This window comes from Ranitomeya variabilis, chromosome 2 (genome assembly GCF_051348905.1).
Source record: "Ranitomeya variabilis isolate aRanVar5 chromosome 2, aRanVar5.hap1, whole genome shotgun sequence".
Lineage (NCBI taxonomy): Eukaryota > Metazoa > Chordata > Amphibia > Anura > Dendrobatidae > Ranitomeya > Ranitomeya variabilis.
In genome coordinates, this window is record NC_135233.1 from 125,913,813 (window position 1) to 125,940,556 (window position 26,744).

The 26,744-nt window shown below is 43.4% G+C and overlaps 1 protein-coding gene across 4 annotated transcripts in view; it reads right to left on the reverse strand.

Moving 5' to 3' along the window:
* Positions 1-3,189: 3,189 nt before the first annotated feature.
* RDH13 (retinol dehydrogenase 13) overlaps positions 3,190-26,744 on the reverse strand; it is a 110,154-nt gene continuing 86,599 nt past the window's right edge. For all 4 annotated transcript variants that reach the window (XM_077282933.1, XM_077282934.1, XM_077282935.1 and 1 more), the window contains exons 2-7: positions 12,791-12,909; positions 12,077-12,232; positions 11,773-11,877; positions 7,455-7,667; positions 4,892-4,993; positions 3,190-3,528 (exon numbers count right to left, since the gene is read on the reverse strand). In XM_077282933.1, coding sequence (XP_077139048.1) covers positions 3,302-3,528; positions 4,892-4,993; positions 7,455-7,667; positions 11,773-11,877; positions 12,077-12,218 — 789 coding nt within the window. In that variant the 5' untranslated portion in view covers positions 12,219-12,232; positions 12,791-12,909 and the 3' untranslated portion in view covers positions 3,190-3,301. The remainder of the gene's footprint in view (positions 3,529-4,891; positions 4,994-7,454; positions 7,668-11,772; positions 11,878-12,076; positions 12,233-12,790; positions 12,910-26,744) is intronic.

Consider the following 26,744-nt stretch of genomic DNA (forward strand, 5'->3'; position numbering starts at 1 on the left):
TCTGTTTAGATTCTGGGAGAAAACATTTTTGAGTTATAGAATCTAATATAATCCCCAAAAATACTTGCCGAGTCGTTGGGATCAGCCTAGATTTTTCCCAATTTATTATCCATCCTAAGTTCTGCAAGGATGAAATCATGTGACTTAACCTTTGCTGACATTGTGAGGGGGATTTTCCTACCACTAAAAGGTCGTCTAGGTATGGGATTATGAGGGTGTCTTTTAATCTTAGATATGACATGACCTCTGACATTAGTTTAGTGAATACCCTTGGAGCAATTGATAGTCCAAAGGGCATTGCCGTGTACTGAAAGTGCCGTATATATCCTTTTATCACAACCGCCACGCGGAGATATTGTTGATGTTTTTTAAAGATTGGGAGATGGTAATACGCATCTTTCAAGTCCAGAACCGTCATAAAGCAATGGGGAAACAGGAGTTTTATGGTGGATCGGATAGACTCCATTTTAAAGGTTTGATTTTCTAAGAAGGTGTTTAATTTCTTAAGGTTTATAATGGTTCTGAATGATCCATCCGGTTTTGGTATTAGAAATAAAGGGGAGTAAAACCCTTTGCCCTCCTGAAGAAGTGGAACTTCCACCAAAACCCCCTTGGACAGAAGACTCATTACTTCCTGCTCCAATGCCTCCTGTTGTGATTGAGATTTTAATGAAGTCAATAGAAATGAGTCCGGAGGGACTCGGGAAAATCTTAATTTTAAGCCGGAGGTGACAAGATCATTTGCCCAACTATTTGATGTTATCAATCGCCATTTATCTGAGAAGGAGGATAATCTACCTCCCACAGGTAGATCCGCTCTAACGGGGTTTGTCCTCAGGTTTGAAAGGGCGCTTCCCAAAGAATGCACCCCTTTGTTTGGTGTCTCTAGAGGCCCAGCGGTCTTGGTTTTTAAAATCTTTCCTTCTATTAAACACGGGCTTCCGGAATGCTCTCCTATAGGATGGAAGGTAATTAACGTTAGGGAAGCCCTTCTTCCTCTCTCCCGCTTTAGTTAAGATCTCGTCTAGTTTAGTACCAAACAGGTACTCACCCTGACATGGGAGGCCACACAATTTAGATTTTGTTTGGGGATCACCCTTCCATCGTTTAAGCCACAGGGCTCTGCGTGCTGCATTCGTGAGTCCTGCTGACTTAGCCGCCAAGCGTATAGAGTCAGCAGATGAGTCCGCCAGGAAGGCTGTAGCCCCTCTGATCAGGGGTATAGAGGACATTAATTTGTCTCTAGAGAGACCGCTTTTTAGTCCCTCCTCCAAATCATTTAGCCAGACTAGCATGGACCTAGCAGTGCATGTAGCCGATATTGCCGGCCTAAAGGCTCCCGTACATGACTCCCAGGCTCTTTTTAAAAGAGAGTCGGTTTTACGGTCCAGTGGGTCCTGCAATGAGCCCGAATCCTCCACGGGCAGTGAGGATTTTTTGGATGTGGATGCCACTGCTGCATCCACCTTCGGGGCTTTTGACCATAATGAGAACTCTTCATCATTGAAGGGATAACGTCTTTTTGAGGTTGGTGGTAAACCCCTTTGCCCCTGGCTTTCCCACTCTTTTTTGATTAGATCTTTTACCGCTGCTATTACAGGAAAGGAGGGCCTTCTCTTTTCCGACAGACCAGCAAACATTATATCCTGCTGCGTTTTAACAACCTTAGAATCTTCAATGCCCATGGTGTTGCAGACTGACTTTACCAGGTTATCAATGCTATCGGTGGGAAAGCACGTATCTTGATCCTCATCTGAGGAAACGTATTCACGGGAAATGTCAGAGTCTGCATTTTCTCTATCAGACGACTGGTCAGATATAGGGGAAACGTACCCCTTTTTCCCTTTAGTACGCGGCTCTTTGTCAGAACTATGTAAGGCTCGTAATTCTTCTCTAATCATGCCCCTAATATCCTCTGATCTAACCGAGGCTTCTTCCCGTAATACACGGTTTACAAAGCCTCTTTTTATGACTATCCGGAAGGGGCTGGAGACATAACGCACACTGTCTGTGTTTCGTTTATTCAGTCCTTTTGGCCTAGGGTGTGAGGGAGAGGGAACAGTAATCAGCCTAAATAGGGTAGATATACACTCACCCAGTGAAGCTGTCTGTGAAGGTACCGGCTGATGAGGAGGAGACTGAGGCACAGGTTGAGGAATAGCACGATCCGACTTGCTCTTCCTAGAAGATCCGCTCTGCTTAGAGCGGCTGGTGCTGGCATGGCTGCGTGGAGTGGATGCGGTGGCTTCTAAGGAAGACATCACAGCGTCCTGCGCAGAATCCATAGTGGACGCCGGAGCGACATCGCCGGCGTCCTTTCATATGGGGGCCGCCATCTTCTTCCGGTTGTACCCGGAAGCGCTAGTCACTTCCGGGTCGCGGCCATATTGTATGCGCCTGCGCTGCCGCCGGTGTCAGCGCAGGCGCTGTCCTCCTCCTCCATCACCCCGGAAGTTTACCTGTACTTCCGGGGGAATACACTGGGGCTCCATGCTGTGTATGCGTCCGCCGAGGACGGCGCGACGCTGACCGCACTACAGCGCTGCTCCCGCAGACGAATCCGGCTGGTATCCCGTGAGCCAGCAACCACCCGTCCTGGCCTCACGGCGTCTGCCAGCAGAGGGGGGAAACTGAGCCAGGACCCCCGACGCTGCTTCCAGTCCTGGAGCCCTTGCCGTCCTCTAAGGTAAACCGCGCAAGCGGCATCCAGGCTGGGTATCCTCTTCTCTCCATGGATTCCCGTAGGAACAGGAAACCAAACTGTGGGAGCGAGGTGGACCGCCCCTTTTATCTCTCCATAGGGTTTCCTGTTCCTAGGGGCGGATCCCCTCTCTCAGTGGGTGCTGTCGTGGCGAAGAGAAAATTGAATAATAATAAAAAAAAATATAGACATCAGTATTTTTGTACTATTCGTGTGCTTGGGGACAAGGGGTTCAATACCAGACTGGTGGAATGGATTCCTGAAGTGCTAATGGCCCACGGTTTAGGGGGCACAATATCTGTCTTGCATAGGTGCTGACAACCCCTGTTGTGCCCCGTTATCGGCATAAAACCAATATAGACATCCGTTATAATAGCAGAACTAAAAACGCATGGAAATTAATATTGGAGCGTGGATTGTGGGATACTTTGCAGTATTCTTTATTTCTGTACATACTTAAGTACAGGATTGGAATAAGTAGTGCAGAGTTGAAAAATAGACTGGCACAGAGGTTTATTACTTTATGATACACTTAATGACAAACATAGGAGAACGCGGAGCCTTCACTGAAGGCAATGTGTGCGAGAATATGCAGCGTCATTACACTTTACATTCTTGTATTGCTTCATCAAGATGAACAAGTTTGGCACTTTCTTCCCAGAGTTTCTTTGCCGTCTCCTCGTCCATTGCTTGTCTTGCTGGCTCTTTTTCTTTCAATGCATTAAAATATTTACCAGATGTCCCTTGAAGATCTTCAGCAATAGCCAGATATACATTGGCCTGTGCCGCTTGTCTTGCAGTTTTTATCACAAACCAAAATATGGGAGCTGAAAAAACAGACATAATGGATAATGTTACAGTTAATATATTTTAATTAAATCTAATATACTTTAATAAAAAATTCCTTATTATTCCCTCACCATGCTTTCTAACTGCATTATTTTTTTTGCTTACTCCCCGTTTGATGACAATTCATTTGAGAACCCTCTAGTGCATGCTGGGATATTTAAATGAGCCACCATCTGGGGTCAGAGGCTGTGGTCACTGTCCCTATTCTGAAACAAAGCGTCAGTGACGTCCATTTCAAGGGCTAGGCTATCCCTGCTCTACTGAACATACATCGGCTGTCAATTCTGACATATGCTCAGTAGGATCTTATCATTATGTACAGTGACAATGCGCTCTCTCGCCGGTTCTGATGAAAAGTGATGAGACGGCTAGAAAACATACAATCAGTGTTTTGTAAGGAGAGAATGAGCTAGCTGAAAGTGCGCTCTCTATGACATTTCTCTCATCAGAGCCAGTGAGGGAGCGCACTGTCACTCTGCATACTACAGTGACAAGATCCTACTGAGCATATGTCTGAATTGACAACTGACGCATGCTCAGTACAGCAGGGACTAGAGCAGCCCCTGAAATAAAAAACACTGATGACGCTTCTTTTCAGGGTGGGTATGATGACGTCTCCTTTGGGTATCCCAGTATGCAGTATGGGCTCTCAAACAAAAAGTCAAGCAGGAAGTAAAACAGTAAATAAAGCAATTAGTGTAATGAGGGAAGTGTAGGGAATTTTTTTATTAAATTATATTAGAAAATAGATTTGATTATTACATTAAATATACAGAGCTCAGCATTCAGAGAACTGGAAGATCTGCAGCGGAAACATTGATTTTATCAAAACTACAGAAGAAGCCGAGTTAGTGACACATTGCTGGAACCAGAGTCTCTGCCTCTACAATCTGCTGTGCGCAGACGGGGGAGCAAAAAGCTGGAGACAAATTCCATTTAATCTGTAATTTTCTATATGTAAAGTACATGTACTTGCATACTGCACCCCTACCAAGCCAATAAAGCCCTGGCTGTCTATTATTGTTCTGCATAAACAATGTAAGTAGCAATCTCCAGGTTTATATGATGACGATAGTCGTATCATCACATTATCATAGCACCTGACCGTCTCGTTGGCTGTCCGCACTTTCTATGCAGGCATTGAAGTAATATGCCCAGCACTTGTGCAGACACAGGCAGCAAAATCTCCTGTACCTGTAGAATTAAAACTTGGGAAAGTAGAGGAGGCAGTCATCTGGTATAAACTAGTGACTGCGTTGAGTGGATGACGAGATGAATCTTTCAATATTTGTTCAATATAGTGGACAACTCCTTTAATTTGACATTAAATATGTATCTCACCAAGTACAGAACTGGAAAAGGTAGATTTATGCATTCCAGTATGTCTTCCCAGTTCAGTATCTGCAACTCCAGGGTGCAGGGAGTTGGCCGTAACTCCTGTTCCTAAACAGAAAAAATTGTTCAATTAGTTAAAAAAAATAAATAACTAAAAATAATATATATATATACAAATAGAGAGCACAACAGAAATATCCAAATAATTACAACTTCATATATCATATTCAATATTTATTTTCCAAATGTAATCATATTAGTAGAGTGAAATGAACACAGCCACAAAGTGCAGGCGAGACTTGACATGTTACTATTGAAAATAAAGATTGGATGCCATGAGCAAATCTTGAGCCATTTTGAAGAGTATTTCAGGGAATTACATTACCAGCAAATTCCTGATACAATATTAAGGATTAAATAAAAAGTGTCAATCATTATATCTTTATTTTGAATTAAAAAAATGTGGCAGCTCAGATACAGTGTGAGGAAGCTGGTGTATGTAGGTGACGGATGTTTCACACTGATCTGCGCTTTGTCTGGCCTATGCATGAAAAGAACATCACCTACATGAACCAGCTATCTCCTGCTGTATAATAGCTGGCACACTCTTTATTCAAAATAAAAAGATACAAGACATTAATGGCAAGAGCTGCTTTTTCTTTTTTCCTTAGTAGTTTACTGGACTGTCTTTGATCATGCTGAGCACCTCCATCGTTGCAGAGTGGATGGCGTAATTGTTCCACGACTGGTTACATTTGTGCCATCCAGTAGTTGCCTACCCATAGCCTTTATTCACAAATTTCTAATATATTGGAAGGTGACATACCAGCTGGCTTGTCAAGGTAAGGAGGCTTATTCGCTGTGCAATGCTCCTCTGGGAAATTAAATATTCAAATTGCCTCTTCTGAGAAAAAGAGGGCCAACAGCCCGAAACACCGTGTGTGCGAATTGAGATACTGATTTGGCTTTTATCCTAAGTCATATTGCACGACTCGTTAGAGGGTTGATTGTGACTTGTAGGATCGCTACTTCCAACAGGTGGCGCTATAGAGTTAAGTCCTCTTTTTCTCAGAAGAGGCAATTTGGATAATATATTGGAAATCGCAATGGTGTCTTTAGAAGCGCTCATGGCCGTATAATAGCTCTGTATTAAGGCTGCCCTAAAGATACATTAACCCCCATGGTACCACTGTACGCATCTGATTTCAAAAAGAGGCATATAGGAGCTTTATTCGAAACGATTACGTACAAATCTAACAGGAAAAATGTTAAATTTTTTGTGTAATACGAGACTGACAGAGCCTTTACAACAGTGCACAGTGGTGGTCGGCGCCATACTAAAAGGAGCTGTACAGCCTCTGTGAACAGGACTGTGCGAAATCAAAAAAGGTATGTGCTCACAATGCCTTTTCTGAGTTTTGCCGTAGGAAGATGCTTCAGGACATGTAAGCGTCTTTTTGATCATTTTTTGTGTGTGGGGCATGTTAATATTAAGTAGTGAGTGACTCGCAAGTATGATGAGGACCCTTGACGTGGGTTGCGAGCTTGAATATTTAGTATCATCCAATAGCTCATATACATTATATTTACACCTCTCTTTATTCAAGGTGCGGAATGGTCTTGTAAACTAGGGTGTCTGTTCTCATGGGGTGCACTTAGTGTGGGCATCACTAATATGCTGTACGCCAGACACTGGACCTGTGTGTGACCAGGGCCCTATACAAGCCTTTTTTGTGTGCTGTTTTAATACTAAAAATCACTCCCTCCATGAATTGGTAGATTGTGAGTGGTTGTCTCATCAGTATTTTGCACCTGTGTTGCCGCCATCTTTATTATTTGGGATTGCTGCATCCTGATAGTGCATTAGTTCTGTGACCTGGGCAGGTAAACACTGTTGCTCTTTTTTACTGTGTAAATTCTTAAATTTGTGCACACAATGCTTTTTCTGAGTCTTTCCATAGGAAAATGTTTCAGGACAAGTCAGCATCTTGTGTCGCAAAGCGTCTTTTCGATAGTTTTTGCGCTTTTTTTTGTAGTTTTGACATTGCAGAGTTTAGTGTCATTCTCTGTAGCATTTTGTAAGCGCTTTTTCAGGCGAGTTTCCGTGCAGCCCCAACTTAAAAAAAAAAAAAAAAAAAAAGACTGCGTACATATACCCTAATGTATTTTTCCTAAGGGGCCAGCAGGAAAGTCGTGGGTAATTCAGATTAATGACATCACTCCTACTAATAAAAGGATCGGATGAGCTTTGAGAAACTATGGTTATGCCCTATTGGATATGGTCTCAGCTACCGCTAGATCCTACAAGTGTCACTGCCACAGCTCACCTCTAAATCTCACCCTCTTGTAGAAACGGTCATTACCACTTACACACCTGTACTCCACTGTATGAGGGAGGGGATAATATTTCAGCCATCCCCCCTCCAGAATTACTATTCTAAGTGGAATACTGCAGTATGGGAAAAACAATGTACCAATAAAATGAGAGAAAACAACCTCTCACTTTTCCCAGTCCCCATAAATCAGCCACAATACCATAATACAATGTGTCAGCATACTGGAAATTTACCTTGCAGCCTTTTTGCCAGTTCATTGGTGAACAGGACATTGGCTAGTTTGCTCTGACAGTAAGCTGCTTTTGTGTTATATTTCTTCTTCTCCCAGTTCAAGTCGTCAAAGTCAATCTCTCCTGCTATGTGAGCCAAGGAAGACACATTGATAATGCGGGACGGACCCGACTCCTTTAGCCTATCAAGTAACAGATTGGTCAGGAGGAAGTGGCCTGTACAAAGTAGAGACAAGTAAAATGTGATTATTTCTTATTGTTCCAGATATACAGCAGGACACATGAGGGCAATGCCATGCTGATCGGCAAAGGTGCCAAGACGTTGGACCGCAGCAGTCTAATGTAACGATTTGCTTAAGAACAGGTCAACTATTTTTAATAAGATGACAAATCAAGCCCTATTGATGCTCGATGAAATTTCACTGTTCTTACTCTTCACTTAGGCTTCCATTTTTTCTATGGTTTTGTCATTCTAAATAATTCCATAATAGAAGATACAATGGCTTTCACCGCTTGCTAGACACCAGTACGTTCATTACCCTGGTAAATCTTAGCATAATGAGTGGAGTTCCTTTGGCACAGTACACATTCTCTCTTCTAGTGGTTCAGCATGAATCCAAATTTAGTGAAAAGTTTTACCAAAATGCCAAACCATCATGAAATAGATTTTTCAAGTCATTGCTCTATAACAGCCCTTAGCCTGTTGATGTTTTCAGGTACCTACACACCTTACATAGCTGTTGTCTGAATGCTTGTTTGGCCGACGGTTAGCTTTCCTGATTCTCCTATACACACATGCATGTTACTTTTTCACTGAGCGTGCATTCATGTATTGTCAATAAAAAGAGCAGAGGAGGTTTCTGCTGACACTTTACTCAGCAGCCCAAGGAAACAAACGGATTGGGTGTTGTATTTCACTATGCCAGATCTTTCTCTTCCCTAGCACTGTCTGTTGGGGGAAGAGTCAGGAGAAGAACCCAGCAAGAACGTAGTGGGTATAACCAGCCTCTTTTCCTTCCAATAATGTTTTCTGGATGTCTGTGTTTACTTACATTGTGACTATGGGGTTAGTAATGGGGGTGTCATATTGACGCCTCTCCATTACTAACCTTGGGGATTGATGTCACCTGACAATATAAAGGTGACATCAACCCCCCAACTATCACCTCACTTGCCACCGCTACAGGGCAAGTGAGAAGAGCGAGGCTAAGGGCTCATTTCCACTGGCGAGAGACAAATCGGTCCGTAATCTGGACCGAAAAAAGTTATGTAGCGTATGCGATTGTCATGCGAGTGCAATGCGATTTTTAATCGCACCATCCGTTTTACATCCGTATGACATCCGTATGCAATCCGTTTTATTTCTCTGCAACTATTTTTCTACAGTCATTTACAGGACCATGGACAGTGTTCTAGGCCACAGAATGGTGATGTATCCGTAAAAAACGGACGGAATACGGATGGTCCGTATTCCGTCCGTTTTTTTTCTCGCACCAATTGACTTGCATTGGCGAGTCTCGTCCGAGACTCGCAGCAAATCACAGCATGCTGCGATTTTTTTCTCAGTCCGATTTCGGCTGAGAAAAAAAAATCGCAAATGAAAAGACACCTATTGAATAACATTGGTCCGAGTGCAATCCGATTTTTTATCAGATTGCACTCGTCCGTTTTCCTCGCAAGTGGAAATGAGCCCTAAGTGCCAGTATTGGCACATCTTAGAGATGCGCCTTTTCTGGGGCAGCTGAGAGCTGATGTTTTTAGCCTGGCGGGGGCAGTATCCATGGCCCCTTCCTAGGCTATTAACATCAGCTCACAGCTGTCTGCGTAGCCTTTGCTATTATAGGGAGACCCCACGTCTTATATTTAGGGTCCCCCATTTTAATAGCCAGTAAAGGCTAAGTATACAGTTGTTAGCTGATATTAATAGCCTGGAAAGCTCCATGGGTATTACCCACTTCCCGGGCTATAAACATCGGCCCCCAGCTGTTTGCTTTCCCTCTGCTGGTTACAAAAATTGCCTGGGAGCCCAAGACATTTTTTTCAGAAAAATATTTTTTTATTAATTACATGTACAGTAATCTGCACACACTGTACTAATTGTATTTGTCACAGACATCTGAATATCTATCTATTCTATGTGTATTTACTGTATGTAATCAACCTCTTCTATCCTGTCGGCTCCTGCTGTGATTTTACATTACGCGGCTGCTGAATTGCCAGCTTTTCTTCTGTCAATGTAATATATATGTGTGTGTGTCACTGACATCTATATATCTGTGTATTCTATGTGTATAAATCTATTCTATTCTAACCTGTCAGTGTGATTTTACTGTAGGCGGTACATGAATTGCTGGCTTTTCAATGGACACCGCTGCATAAAAATTGGACAGCACTCGTATGGTCCGAGTGCTGTGAGATTTTTTTCCTCGCACCCATAGGCTTGCATTGGCGAGTCTCGGACAATATACGCGTACAATCGCAGCATGTTGCGATTTTACACGCACGACGAATACGCCTGAGAAAATAAACGCTCATGTAAGCGTAGCGTGACGCCGGCCTAAGACTCCATGTCGTGCCCCTGCAATGCTCCCGCCATTACAAGGGCAGTACCCAAGTATAGCCTGTTCACAAGTTGCCCATAAAAGTTCTGTGCAGCCTCCCAACGTGTTTCCCCCTCCATTCGGGGGGGGGGGGGGGGGGGGGGGGGGGCTGATCAAGGGATGTGGAAAATCCCATGTAGGGGCACTGACAACTAGTCAGGCTCATTTTTTGGTACTATTTGCCACTGCAAGAGTCCAATTTGTATCCCCATATACTAACCCCGCCCTGATAAACCCCGAGGGGAAAACGTGTTGATAGGCTGCACAAACTATTATCGGCAACTTGTGAACAGGATATACTTTGGTATTGCCCTTGTAAGGGCATGAGCATTGCAGAGCCACAACATGGAGTCTTAGGCTAAGTGCACATGTTGCAGAATTGCCGCGGAAATTTTCGTGGCAATTCTGCAACTTCCTGCTGCGGGTATAACGCATGCAGAATTGACATGCGTATTCCCGCTAAACACTAGCGTTTTACAAGCGTAATTAGCTTGCAGAATGCTAGCGTTCTCCAAGCGATCTGTGGTATCGCTTGGAAAACTGATTGACAGGTTGGTCACACTTGTCAAACATAGTGTTTGATAAGTGTGACCAACTTTTTACTATTGATGTTGCCTATGCAGCTTCAATAGTAAAAAGATATAATGTTAAAAATAATAATAAAAAAAAAAATTAAAAATGGTGATATTCTCACCTTACGGCGGCCCCCGCAGCCTTCCCGCTCCTCGGGATGCTCCCGTTCCCAATAATGCCTCGCGACAATGACCCCAGATGACGTAGCATCACGCGAGACCGCTATGTCATCACAGGTCATTGACGCAAGGCATCACTGGGAACGGAAGCATTGCGAGGAGCGGGAACGCTGCGGGGGCCGCCAGAAAGTGAGAATATAACTATTATTTATTTTAATTTTTCTTTTTTACAGGTATATGGTTGCCAGGGCCGGGAGGAGAGTCTCCTCTCCTCCACCCTGGGTACTATCCACAGATGATCTACTTACTTTGTGCATAGTGGGCATAGCCCCATGCGGGAAGTAAGCGGATCAATGCATTCCTATGTGTGCAGAATCGCCACGATTCCGCACAAAGAATGAGCATGCTGCGTATTTTTCCGCGATGCGATTCCACCGTGGAAAAATACGCAGCATTAGTACAGCATTGCGGAATCCCAATGAATTCAATGGGCTGTGTTTTGTATGCGTTTTCGCAGCGAAAAAAGCAGCAAAAATGCATACAATCTGCAACGGGTGCACATAGCCTTAGGGGAAAAAAAAAAAAAAAAAAAGAGTAATTTAATTTCCCCCGTTATCATTGTTTCCCTCCTGCTCCTGTCTTGTGCACCCACCACAGAAAACTACATTGGTGGGAAGAGTCGGGAGGCCTCCATACACTAGTGATGAGCGAGCGTGCTTGGATAAGGTGATATCTGAGCATGCTCATGTGCTAACTGAGTGTCTTCGGCACGCTCAAAAATATGTTTGTGTCCCCGCAGCCACATATCTAGCAGCTGTTTGACAGCCACAACACACGCAGGGATTACCTGTTTCTTGTCGAACAGCCACGAGACAATGAGCCGTGGGGACTCGATCATATTTTTCAAGCACGCCGAAGACACTCAGTTAGCACACGAGCATGCTCAGATAACATCTTACCCGAGCACGTTCACTCATCAGTAATCCATACCCTTCTTAGAAAATGTTACCAGTGGCATGACGTTCTTACCCAGATGGTTAACTCCAAACTGCATTTCAAATCCATCTTCGGTTTTCCAGTGAGGACACCTCATTACTGCAGCATTATTTATTAAAATATCTAAGTGCTCCTCCTCTTAGAAAAAAAAAGCAACAAAAATACATAAATAGACTAGTTATTTGATCACTTAGATAAAAAAAGATAAAAGACTAGATGAAGTTAGTGAAGATACATTAGTGCTGATGCCCTAATATTAAAGGGCCTACCCGATATATGGAAATGGACTATTAGTTTTCTTCCCCACTCACCAGCCCCAATTATATTTCTGCAGTACCTCTCAGGATGTCCTTTGCAAATTCTTTGATAGATTTTGTAGATGCCAAGTCCAAGTGTTTGGCAAACACATTGTGATTTAGCGTTTTGCCACGGATTTCCCTAGCGGCATCTTCACATTTTCCCATGTCTCGACATGCCATGATTATTCTACCACCTACAGATTGATGAAAACGAAGAAACAGGATTTCTATAAGTTTACATAGCTCTTCTGGAACTCTTTTACACAGACTTGTAACCAAATTCCAATAATAAAAAGGTTGTCTGGTACTTTTATACTGTTGGTTTATCCTTAGGATAGATCATCAGTACCAGGTCATTATTCCCGGAACCGGAGGCATGTGCTTAGCTGCGGAGCGGAACAAAACAGCCCAGTCAACTGCATAGTAACGGCAGTAGGGTGCTGCACATCAGCCCCTATTCAAATAAATAGGAGTGGACCTGCAGTACCACGCTGTGGTCACTATGCACCTGTGATGTTCCACAACTAAGTGCTTCCTGATGCCATTGGCACTGGGAACAACTGATCGGCAGGGTTGCCGGATGTCGCAAACCCACCTATCTGGCAATCATGACCGATCGAAGGTATACATTGGGAGTACAGTTCAGGCGTGTCCATAGGCCCCCGGGTTGACTATTGCGAATGGTATAGTGCATACAAAACACGCACACACGTATGCATGCACACGCTTTATTCGTTGTACCATATTCTGACCTCGGTTTGCAAGCTCCAAAGCAGTTTCTTTACCAATTCCTGTATTGGCACCAGTTACGATCACTGTCTTCCCTTCGATTTTCACTTTGCTGGGACATGGACCACCACCTACATAGTCCCTGAAGAAAAGGTGAGTGCAAAGCGACAATTATTACAATATTCATATGTAAAAGAATAAAGAAAAGGGATTTGACCCCTTTCCAAATGCCACCTGCTGCTAACTTTCCTGACCATTTACAGTACACTGCCCATAGACTATAAATCTCTGGGCAGTCCACACTTATCCCTCGACTGACGTTCTAAAATGTCAATGCCTTCTAAGCAGCTTGAACAAGATCGTAAACCTGTGGTGAAGGGAGGCTGTATGTCAGCCACAGCCAGACTTCCCAGAGAGATGATACATATGGTTTAATTACATCTTTACCGTCTAGATCTCTGTATATACAGCACTGTACTAGTGATTGTGTATACAGATTAGCAAGTAGTAGCACTAACACAGGGTGTAGAGTGGGTGCAGGGGCTGATGGCTCCTAGGCGACCCAAAGGGCTCTGGAAAGCAGTCAGGTTGGAATTATTTTTATTGCTTATTTCCTCTGTAACTAGGGTTGGTATTTTAGCCCCAGTTACAGGGGAAATTAGCAATAAAAATAATGTATTAAGATGTTAAGACATCATTGGGGGGTGGGGGCACAATGTGTAAAAGAAATGCAAACAATAAATAAGCAAAAATAAAAAAAAGGACAAAAACAACAAAATAATAGTGGCACTGCCAGTTTGAATTGCTTTTTCTGGTACCACCCCCATTTTGAAAAAAATTATGTCCAATATAATAATTTAGAGAGAAAGGGGAGCACAATTTGAAATGTTTTTAGCAGTCCTTTGTAGTCATGAAAACAAATTCAAAAGACAAAAATAGCCACGTTTTCCCCATTTTTCTTTATATTTTACCTAAATTGCAAGAAAAAAAGGAATATAAAAATTTCAATAATTAAGCCCCATTTATTGTGAAAAAAATATGAATATCAATTTTTAGAACTGGTAAAAGCATATGTACGATAAAACTCAAAACTGTGCATGGCGAGTATGGAGGGAAAAAAAATTACCTGGTCACAAATTGGTTAATCATATTTCCCACAGTGGAAATTATCTCTTAGGTCTGGACTTGCCAAATGCAACAATGCTTCCCAACATTTGCTTATTGATCAAGTATTATTTTTTTTTTTTTTTAACCAAAATCGGTTCAAAATTCGGTGCAGCAGCAGCTCTCACTTCTTCTGGGTGTGTGGCCTTTGATTGGCTGCAGGGCGCGAGCCCCAGAAAACCAGGCACCGATATCGCTGGAATGGTGCCAGCACTGGAGTGAGTGCAGACTGTATTTATTTTACACAGGAGTATAGCCATTGAGAAGGGGTTGTCCTACTAGTGGACAACTCTATTAAAGTGATCATGACAACTGATCTAAGCTGCCTGAATCAGGGTCAGCATAAATCAGACACTGGCTGCATTATTTAAAATACACCTAGAAACTCGGCAGCATTTCAGAAAATACTTCTGTTGGAAAACGGCTGTGGACCATATGTCTCAGATGACTAATTCAATAGACTATTCCCTAGCCACTTCTCCTCTCCCATCCTACCTTTATTGGAAAATCTCTCTCTCCATGTGTATAGGGAGAAAACTGTCACACAAGGGGTGGGGAGAAGCCATTGGGTGTCCGGCCTCATGGCCTCTTTCACACTTCCGTCTCTGTAGCTCCGTCGAGATACGTCATTTTTTGAGAAAACAGGATCCTGCATTTTTCTCATAGACTTGTATTAGCGACATATAGCGACGGATGGCCACACGTTTCGTCCGTCGTGCACTGGATCCTGCAGAATTTGACGGACCGTCATTTTGAAAAAACGTTGAAAGGAACGTTTTTTGTCTGCAGTGGAAAAACGTTCCCCAATGCCTCCTGCGGCATACGTAGTTCCACAGAATGGGAGCCTATGGACAATGGATCCTGCGCACACTGTGAAACGCAGGAATCCAGTGAGCATGCCTGGAATCCATTCCAATCCGGGAAATCTCTATCTCTCTCTCTCTCTCAATACAAAATTCCAAATCTAGACTACAAAAAAAAACCAAACATGCGGCACATCCGTCAAAACACTGGATGCGTTACGTACGTTTTAACACTATTTTCTACACATCCATCGGTACGTCTTCCTGACGCATTAGGAAGGGACACTGCCGACAGAGGTGTGAAAGAGGCCTTAATCATCCGAGCTGCACAACCCTGGCAGGCTTATAAACCCTGTATCCAGAGGAGGAGGCACACGCTTCCTTGCCTCCGACACTGATAGCGAGAGTAAGGATGCCACCTTCCTTTATTTTTTTCCTCCTCAAGTGATACTGAACTGTCACGCAGATACTCCAGAACAGAAGACTATGACCCACTGATTCCTGATTTTGTAGGGAATCCCACTTAACACTACCGGCCTCACAGAAATAGACTTTTTCAAAGTCTTGTCCTCTGAGGATTTTGTAAAACCTCATAGTGGCCCAAACAAATTTGTAAACCCAGCAAATTTTGGCATAAAACCATCCTTCATCATTTTCTAACCGGATCCCTGTAGATGCAGTAGAAATTATGAAGTTTTGGGGCCTTTTCCTTCACATAAGGTTAGTGAAGCAACCAGGGCTTCGGCAATATTGGAGTGTTGATGATTTATACAACACCCCAATATTCCACATGGCCATGACCCATAAAGGATTTGAGGCAATCAAAAAATGTTTGCATTACAATGATAATGCACAATTTCCTCCCAGAAATGACTCCCAACTTTGACCGTCTTTTCAAAGTTCAACCATTCTTTGAGCACTTTGATGAGGTGTACGTTCCCCAAAGGGATATCTACGTGGATGAGTCTCTGACACATTTAAAGGAGGAGTACATTAGGCTTTATCGTGCCATCCTCCATCACTGAATCATGCTCAGTGTTATCCGTTTTTTTGGTTTTTTGTTGGTTTAATCGTTGTTTGTGCTGTGATTTGAGTGTTACTGTTTAGTAAGTGTTCCTGATTACAAGCAGGTGTTTATCTAGTTTTTTATTCGGGTTCACTTCCCCCTCCCCCTTTTTTCTTTCACCACGGCTTAGCTGGCCTATTTATCAAGAAGGTTTACCAGCCATACTCTGCACCCATATAGGGCATAACAGGGTGCACCTAGGGTAAGCCGACGGTGAGCGGGGGCGCCAATTTGCGTTCAAGCTAGGGTGCCAACCTCCGCTGTTAGGAAGGGTATATGAGGGTCTTTTAGGGTTTATAGGTACCCATTTATTCAGTAACACACAGCCACGGGTCTTTTCAGGCCTGGTGCCTTTTAAGTGTTTGTTTGTCATGCAAATTTAATAAAGTTTATACATTTTAGGTATTAGTTTATGTTAGTCAGAATTGTATCCGATACCTGTGCATCTTGTTTTTTTTGATAGTCTAAATTTTGGTTTATTATGGCTGGATTCCTCTCTGGACCAATAAATAGTGAGTCCTGGGTAAACGAGGCTAATAAAGTCTTTTCGGTTGAGAGTGACTATACTGGTACCGACTCTACTCCATCGATTCACTCGTTATTTAAAGAATTAACGGGCAGTTATAAAAAATATTTAAAATCCTGGTGGGAGACCAAGGCCCTGGAAAATTATATTAAAAACAGTATCGTTCCTAAGGGGTTGTGTGTTAACATCTTCCCGTCACCAAGAGTTAGCAGTCCCAATTTTCTGAAAGTGTGGCGTGAGGAATCAATAGCATCCTCAGTCAGATTTATGAGGCTCCTTCTAGAGGAAGAAAAGGGTATTTTAGAGAACTCTTCCAAGAAACTTAACGAACTCATTGAAAAGACGCTGAAGTTCAAATCAGACTCAGACTTTAATAGGAAGGAGAGTGAATTGCAGGTATCAATAGAGAGATACCAGACACAAATTAAAAATCGTAAGCATTCCCAATTTCTGAGAGACTCGGCTGAGTTTAAGGAGAATAAAGCATATGGGTTTGAAAACCCAGTGACTTTTGGGTCTGAAATTTCATCATCTGAGGCCGAAACATCAGATACAGAAAGGGCCTCTGGTACCACTTGGAGACAGAGGGGGAGAGGTAACACATACCAACAGAGGGGGAGATGGAGACATCAGAGAGAGAGAACGGGAAGGTTCCAGGGAGGAAGAAGTTGGGGACAAGGAAACTATGGCCAGTCACCAACAGGCCAGTCCTCCATGCAACTGGTGCCTATGCCCTCTTCATCGGCAGCCTCATTAGCCTCCTCCTCTTCATCAACTTTTTTAGATCAGAGGGCCCCGGTGGGTTACGATCTAAGAAAACGGACATAATATTTAGACAGGATGAAAACCAGATTATTAACCTGAGTCAATATTCACTCTCCTCTGGAGAATTGGCAGTCCTCAGTAAGGGGCTTACGTTTGTCCCGACAACACGTTATGACACATTTACTTGGATTAAGGACATACATCTATTTTGTCGTAAACTCAAATGGAGGAAATTCTTCAGACTAAATGATCAAGAGAACTGTCGTAGACTTGGTATTCTAGAGGAGGATCTGGAGGATGTGAATACTTTAGTTGACCTCCTGGCTGAAAATGAAAGAGGAGAGGGTTTTGGGCCATGTACAGATTTGAAGTTGAAAAGTAAAAGGATGCCACCGGAGGGTGATTATGCAAATATTGATATTTTTTTGAAAGTAGTAGAGGATGATCTTAAGCGACTTAGTGGCTCTAATTTGAATACTTACTCGAATCTGACACAAGAGGAGTTTATGGCTCTTAATGCCCTGGAGGCGAATAAAGAAATTATTATAAAGCCCTCAGATAAAGGAGGCAATCTGGTTATTCTTGATCATAAAAAGTATGTTGATATGTGTAAACTCATCCTTGATGATAGAGAGACGTATGGCCTTTTGGACGGCAATCCCACAGACCTATTTACCATGACACTGATGGAGATCCTGGATAAAGGTCTGGAGGAGAAATTGATTTCAGAAAGTGAATATAAATTTATGAAACCTCAGACCCCCACAGTCTCCACCTTCTACACACTGCCAAAAGTCCACAAGGGGTTTATCCCCTTGAGGGGCCGCCCCATCGTGTCGGGAGTGGGTTCTTTGAGCCAGAATGTGGGGATTTATCTGGATCACATCCTCCGCCCATTTGTCACTTCTCTTCCCTCGTTTATAAGAGATACGTCTGATCTGCTACGTAAAATAGAAGACATAGGTGTTGATAAGGAGACCCTCCTTTGTTCAATAGATGTGGAGGCTTTATACAGCAGTATTCCACACCAGATGGGTCTCAAGGCTATGGAGTTTTACCTCAAAACCAGAGCAGTATATTTCAGGAGACACAATTAATTTATTTTGAAACTTATGGAATATATTCTAACCCACAACTTCTTTCTATTTGACGGCAAGTACTTCCACCAGCGCAGGGGGACCGCGATGGGTTGCTCTTGTGCACCCTCGTATGCAAACCTCCTCCTGGGCTGGTGGGAGGAAACGGTCGTTTTTCCAGATGTGGAATGTTGGTGGATGGACAAAATAATAGCATGGTATCGTTTTATTGACGATGTATTTCTAATTTGGAGTGGCTCTGAGGATGAGTTTGCAAGATTTGTGCAAGAACTAAATATTAATCATATTGGTCTAAAATTCACCTCAGAATCTCATTCCAGTGAACTGGCATTCTTGGATGTTAAGATCAGTAAGAGCGATCTTGGAATTTTGAATACTAGGGTGTATCGTAAACCCACGGCTACGAATGCACTCCTTAGATGGGAGAGCCATCATCCTGTCCCCCTAAAGAGAGGTATCCCCCGTGGACAGTACCTCCGCATTAGGAGGAACTGTTCAGAGGAAGGGATCTTTAGGGCGCAGGCATACGAACTGAGGAATCGCTTTAGAGAGCGGGGGTACCCGGATGATGTCTTGGACCCAGCATTTAGGAATGCTCTTGGGAGAGATAGGAGCACACTTCTACAACCTCGGGAGCGAGAAAAAGACAATGGTATTTCTAGAGTGATTGGAACTTTTGACACACAGTCTGATAACATCTATAGGATTTTGAGGAAGCATTGGCAGATCCTGCAGGCAGATACTACTCTTGAGGATATTATTTCTCCTCAACCTCAAATCACTTTTCGGAGGGGCAGGTCCCTTAAGGACCGACTAGTACACAGCCACTATATAAGACCAAAACTGGAGGGTACATGGCTGGACAGGAAGGTCTGTGGGACGTTTAGATGTGGGAATTGCTCCTTTTGTAGGGTAATTACACCATGTAAGGGGTTTCAGAGCGCCTCGACAGGAAGTAGGTTTTTTACTAGAGATTTTGCAAACTGCAAAACTACTGGGGTAGTATACATGGCTACGTGTTCCTGCCCCATGAACTATATAGGGAAAACAAGGAGAGAACTTAGAAAGAGAGTGAGTGAACATCTGGGCGATGTGAGGAATAAGAGGGATACTCCCGTAGCTAGACACGTGTGGGAATGTCACCAAGGAAATGCTGATACCCTCAGGTTCTGTGTGTTGGAGGTAGTTAGACGCAATGGGAGACAGGGTGACTGGGATAGGTTAATACTGCAGAAGGAATCACAGTGGATCTTCAGAATGGAGTCGGTGGCCCCTAAGGGGTTAAATGAACAACTTACCTATAGCTGCTTCATTTGAAATTACTTTGTGTTTATGATTTTTATTATTCTTTGATAACTCTACCTAACAATTTTGTTGGTGTCCTGCCATATAAAGTACACTTACGAGATAGTGTATTAATATTTATATGTTGACCACAACTGGGTCACTAATGTATCTGTGGTTATATGATTATCGACAATTAAAACATTTTTTTGATTAGAATAAATACTGGGGATAAGTGAGTCCTTCATCAATAATCTTTGGGTTGTGGGATCAAAATTGATAACCGATATATTTAGCTAACTTGCTGCATTTGTCCCTGACCCAGTATCACTTCTAAGCAATAATAAGATATTGTCTGGTGTACAATTATCTGAGTTATGGGGGCATATGTCTGTAAAAATTTTAAGCAAATGATATAATGGGCTGCTAGCGGCTAAGGTATAGTTATGCCCTGTGCAGACCGATAACTGCGCACGCGCATGAGCAGCGGTGACGAACGCACCAGAAGTGGAGAGTGATTTTGGTGTGCAGGACTTGAATGGCCGTGACGGGCCAAGGTATAAGTGCGCCTGCGTGAGGCCTTAATCGTATATGGAGAACTGCGCCGGCGCGTCTTGAATAGTGACATGCGCACTGGTACTGGAGATGGTATTTTTCCTCTAGTGTTCATGCGATGATGGGACATGCGCAGTCTGAATTAGGAGACAGTCTGACTAGGTAGGTAGACGCTGTGCTCAGTCCCCAGAAACGAGACGCCTACTCAGTCCCCAGAAACGACATTAGCGGTTCTCCGGCCAAGTGGGCGGGCTATTTAAACCCCAGTGTTTGTACAGCGCACCACACCTGCAAATATGATGTTATGACGGCCACCAGTCTTTCGTATCTCTGGACGCTGGCTTATCCATCCGCCTCCTGATGAACTTGTATGATGGAAGGGAAACGCGTTGAGGCATCTATACATTATCCGGATTTCAGATAAGAACCCATTATCATGGCTTACTGGTTTAAAGAAAAATAATAAGTGATTCGGTGCAATATGTTGCGGCTCTATATTTTGAGCAATTTGTTAGTAAAGATACAGTAAAAGTCTGGCCTATCTCGGTGATCACTTCATTAAGTGATCAGTGTATTCACTTTGTTGGATGAAATTATTTTTTTGGACTTTTACCTTTCGAGTGCAGCATATATCTGCCTAGCCTTTATTAAGAAGCATATATATACTATTGGGATCTTAGTGTTATCGCTGTTGCGTGTTGTAGTGGGGAGAGTGCAGTAATGAAATTGGTGCAATATAGCTGATCCTAATGGTTTATTATTTTTGGTAAAAATGCTATATTATCCATCTTGGCTATAATAGATTTATTAAAACTCCAATGCACATTCGCTCCTCCTTCTTGGGTTTTTGATCCCTCTGTCTCACTCATGAATAGCGCTTTCCCTCACTTTTTGGTTTTTCCCTCTCATGATTCTATTTTTTTCTCTGGTTTAGAGCAGTGAGGATCAACTGTTAAGGGGAAGTGAGGGTCAGCCGACGGGAGCGGGGGCGCCACATCACGTATTCATCTAGGGTGCCAACCTCCGCTGTCAGGTAGGGACGACCTGATTAGGGTGAGTGTAGGGAGGAGTACATTAGGCTTTATCGTGCCATCCTCCATCACTGAATCATGCTCAGTGTTATCCGGTTTTTTGGTTTTTTGTTGGTTTAATCGTTGTTTGTGCTGTGATTTGAGTGTTACTGTTTAGTAAGTGTTCCTGATTACAAGCAGGTGTTTATCTAGTTTTTTATTCGGGTTCACTTCCCCCTCCCCCTTTTTTCTTTCACCACGGCTTAGCTGGCCTATTTATCAAGAAGGTTTACCAGCCATACTCTGCACCCATATAGGGCATAACAGGGTGCACCTAGGGTAAGCCGACGGTGAGCGGGGGCGCCAATTTGCGTTCAAGCTAGGGTGCCAACCTCCGCTGTTAGGAAGGGTATATGAGGATCGTTTAGGGTTTATAGGTACCCATTTATTCAGTAACACACAGCCACGGGTCATTTCAGGCCTGGTGCCTTTTAAGTGTTTGTCACGCAAATTTAATAAAGTTTATACATTTTAGGTATTAGTTTATGTTAGTCAGAATTGTATCCGATACCTGTGCATCTTGTTTTTTTTGATAGACACATTTAAAGGGAAGGCTCAAATTCTGGCAATATCTGCCTAGTAAGGGTGCCAGGTATGGAATTCAGCTCTACAAGCTGTGTGAGTGTACCTCAGGGTACACCCACAGGTTAAGAGTTTAAGAAGGGAAGGACACCCGGATTAAACCCCCTATGTGTTCTGGAAGGGAGTGGGAAAATTGAGTGGGATTTGATGTACAAATTGTTGTATCAAGATTATGACCTCTGTGTAGATAACTTTTATACAGCGTCCCACTCTTCAAGTCCCTCTCTTTGTGAGATACCGCAGCATATGGTAATGTCTACAAAACTCAGAGAGGCTTCCCTAAGTCGCTAACTGGTAAACTGCTCTAAAAAAGGTGAGAGCAGAGTCCAATGTAACGACAATATGTTGGTGGTCAAGTACAACGACAAGAGGGAGGAGGTACCTCTACACAGGTTCACAAACCACACTGTGTACTGGGGCACTACAAGAACATAGGGAGAGTTGATCTCTCTGATCAAGTCCTTCAAAATTACAGTGCCATGAGAAAAGCCAAAGTGTGGTACAAGAAGCTGGCCATGCACATCGTACAGATGGAAATGTATAAAGGCCCCGTCTCACATAGCGAGATCGCTAGCGAGATCGCTGCTGAGTCACAAGTTTTGTGACGCAACAGCGACCTCAGTAGCGATTTCGCTATGTGTGACACGTAGCAGCGACCAGGCCCCTGCTGCGAGATCTCTGGTCGTGTCGGAATGGCCTGGACCTTTTTTTGGTCGTTGAGGTCCCGCTGACATCGCTGAATCGGTGTGTGTGACACCGATCCAGCGATGTCTTCACTGGTAACCAGGGTAAACATCGGGTTACTAAGCGCAGGGCCGCGCTTAGTAACCCGATGTTTACCCTGGTTACCAGCGTAAATGTAAAAAAAAAACAAACAGTACATACTCACCATCTGTTGCCCGTCAGGTCCCTTGGCGTCTGCTTCCTGCTCTGACTGCCGCCGTAAAGTGAGAGCACAGCAGTGACGTCACCGCTGCGCTCTGCTCTCACTGTACGGCGGCTCAGTCAGAGCAGGAAGCAGACGGCAAGGGACACCGAAAGGCGAGTATGTACTGTTTGTTTTTTTTGGTAACCAGGGTAAACATCGGGTTACTAAGCGCGGCCCTGCGCTTAGTAACCCGATGTTTACCCTGGTTACCCGGGTGCTGCAGGGGGACTTCGGCATCGTTGAAGACAGTTTCAACGATGCCGAAGTCGTTCCCCTGATCGTTGGTCACTGGAGAGAGCTGTCTGTGTGACAGCTCCCCAGCGACCACACAGCGACAAAACAGCGACGCTGCAGCGATCAGCATCGTTGTCTGTATCGCTGCAGCGTCGCTGTGTGAGACGGGGCCTTAACTCTTTCATGCTATCACGATGTGCAGGCCAGACAGGTATATCGTGCCTTCAGTTTCAGGAGGTAGTGATTAAGGCCCTAATCTTTGGAGCCTCAGTACTTCCGGAACTGAAGGAGCTCGTATCATATCAGGTCAAATTTCTCCGGGAAAATCCCTCAAACTACAAAAGAAAGGAAGGTCGCAAAAGAGGTGAGCGTGTTACAGAAGGGAGACAAGCAAGAACACCACTTATCAATGCGACACCTGTCCCGACAAACCTGGCCTGTGTATAAAAGAATGCTTCAAACTGTACCACACATCCATGGACTACTAAATTCATTTCTGACTTACACAACTCATGTATGCCAACCTGATGTACAATACACAACTAATATATGACACTATACTAGAAACACACTAGATCAGTTCCAAAATGGGGTCACTTGTAGGTCTCCACTGTTTAGGCATAGCAGGGGCTCTCAGAACGCAATATAACGCCTGCAGACCATTCCATCAAAGTCTGCATTCCAAAACGTCACTCCTTCCATTTCGAGCCCTGTTGTGCATCCAAACAGAAGTTTTTGTCCACATATGGCATATCAGCGTACTTAGGAGAAATTGCACAACAGATCGTGTGGTCCATTTTCTCCTGTAAGGCTATGTGCACACGATGCGGATTTGCTGCGGATCCGCACCGGATTTTTCCGCGCAGAAACGCTGCAGACCCGCACTGTGATGTACAGTACAATGTTAATCAATGGTTAAAAAAGACAGTTGTGCACAAGTTGCGGAAAAATCAGTGCGGAATTGCTGCGGATTTAAAAGAAGTGCATGTCACTTCTTTTGTGAGGATCTGCAGCGTTTCTGCTCCCCTCCATGATAGAAATCCGCAGTGGCAAAAACTGCAGAAAATCCGCACAAAATCCGCAGCTGCGGATTCTGCCAGGAGATGCGGATTTTGTGCAGAAAATTCTGCACCACATTTCCTACGTGTGCACATACCCTTACCCTTGTGAAAATAAAAAAAAATTGAAGTATAAAGTAAAAAGTGTGGGAAAAAAAAAAAGTTAGGCTGTGTTTCCACGGTCAGTAAACGCTGCTTGTTTGACGATGCAGCGTCAAACAAGCAGCGTCCAGATGTTCCAGCATAGTGGAGGGGATTTGATGAAATCCCGTCTCCACTATGCGTGGAAACCCGCACGCGGAGGCCCTGCGACTCCGGACATGCTGCGCGTCTTTTCAGAACGCAGCATGTCCGTACACCTTGCGGGGACGCAGCGTCCCCGCAAGGTATATCACAGGGCCCTATGGCGAGGGGTGCGATGATCCCGGATGTGTACTGTACACATCCGGCACCATCGCGTCCCAGGAAGGGGGCGGGGCTTATCGCCGAGCGGCTTCGCCGCTGCGACGATAACGCCGCGTCTCCGGACAGTGGAGACATACCCTTAGTGTTCATTTTTTCTCTTCAACATTCCATTACTTCCTGTAAAGCACCTGAAGTTTTAATAAACTTCTGGAATGTTGTTTTGAGCACCTTGAGGGGTACAGTTTTTAGAATGGTGTCACTGTTGGGTATTTTCGGTCATGTAGGCCCCTCAAAGTTATTTCAAATGTGATGTGGCCCCTAAAAAAAATGGTGTAAATTTTGTTGTAAAAATGAGAAATCGCTTAAGTTAATGGTTCAATGAAGAAATATCTGTAGGTTTGGAGTACTTGGATTATGTATATCTATATCCAGGATTTTCAATTTCTCTTTTCCAAGCCATAAGGAAGATAGATTGAACAATATGGGTAAGACGGGTGTCATTTTAGGGGTGCAAATTGCCCCCTTTTATATCAGACTTAACGGTTCCTCCCCCCCATTTTTTTTTATTCTCTCTCCCTCCTCCCCATCCTTATTCCTCTTTTTCTTTGTCTCATTCTTTCCTTTCATGTTTATACCATTATTAGTTGGGGTGACCTAGCTTCAATTGTTTGGGTCGCTCTCTTTCAGCCGACACTTCATATGTATCGCCAAAGGTTGTACGGTCTCCCTGGATAGGGGATTCCTACATCCACCATGGATTTATTTTTCTTTTCAGATTTTGTTGGACTTGAATGAAAATGACTTTTGACCTGTAAGTTCTATTATTTCGGGACTTCTTGGCTACAGGTCTTGATATACAGTTGTAAATGAGATCTCTTTTTGTAATCAGTAATCGTTAAGTTGCTGAATCCTTTGTTACTTGCTTGTTATGAAAATCTTTTCAATAAAAACCAGGTTAAACATAAAAATGAGAAATCGCTGGTCCACTTTTAAACCTTCTAACTTCAGAATTTTTTTAAAAAATTGTGTGATGTCAAGTAGACATGTGAGAAATGTTATTTATTAACTACTTTGTGTGACATATCTCTGTGATTTGAGGGCATAAAAATTTAAAGTTTAAAAATATCACAATTTTCCAAATTTTAACAAATGCCTGTGGCATTTTCTGCGCAGATTCTTCCTCTCTTGGCAGAAAACGGAGTTGAAAATCCGTGCGGATTTGATGCGTTTTTGTAAGCTAAATAAAGATATATTATTTAACAAAAAAAATAAAATTGCTATGAAATTTCCTTGTCCAACCTCTTCTTTTACATACTACATTCAAGAATAATGTTTACACACACAGATAGACATATCTATAGATATAGTTAGCTATATCTATAGATAGATAAATACCAAGCCTGATGTTTATTAATAAACAAAATAAAATAGTACATAATGAGTTAAATAAAGACACACAAAATCTGCGTTAGGTTGGGGTCACACTTGCGAAAAACTCGCACCTCAGTACCTGGCACTCAGACAAATTTTCCAAACCAGAGAGGGAAAGCCAGCAACTGGGGCAGATCATTATAGCCCGGGAAGAGGGTAATATCCATGGATCTTCCCAGGCTATTATCCGCTCACAGCTGTATATTTAGCCCTTACTAGCTATTACAATAGAGGAGCCCCCCCAAAAAAAGAAAAGAGAAAAAAAATCACGTGGGGTCCCCTATAATTAATAACCAGAAAAGGCTATGCGGGCAGCTGTGGACTGAAATTAATAGCCTAGGAAGGGTCCGTGGATATTTACCACCACCCCCTTTCCCTGGCTACAAACACCATTTCTCAGCTGCCCCAGAAATTACTCATCTGTAAGATGAGCCAATTCTGGCACTTAGCCTCTTTCTTCCCACTTGCCCTATAGTAGTGGCAAGTAGGGGTAATAGATGGGGGGTTGATGTCACCTTGTATTGTCAGGTGACATCAGGCCCACGGCTTAGTAATAGAGAGGTGTCAATAAGAAACATATCCATTACTAATCCTATAGTTGTTACATGTTAAATAAAAACACAGCCAAAATAAAGTATTTTAATGAAATAAAACACAACAGTTTCCCATATTTATTATACGCCTAATTCCAGCGACGCCCTTGTTCTCCTGCAAAAGAAAACAAATACTCCCTGTTCTGATGTAATCCATTTAATAACGACTGTCCCATGACGATCTCCCATGTAGAGCTGTCACATCGGGAGATGTGACTGCTCTACAGGGGTCTCATATGATACACTGACCGGAGATAATACTTTCGCAGTGTAGTTCATCGGAGTTCGTTCTCTCACTTTACGGCACTACAGCTGCATGAGAATTTTCTCACGCAGTGGTGCTGCAAGTGACAGAAGGAACTCCGGTGACCTTTAGGCGGCAGAGTGATACAGTGCAGGAGGATACCTCCTGTCAC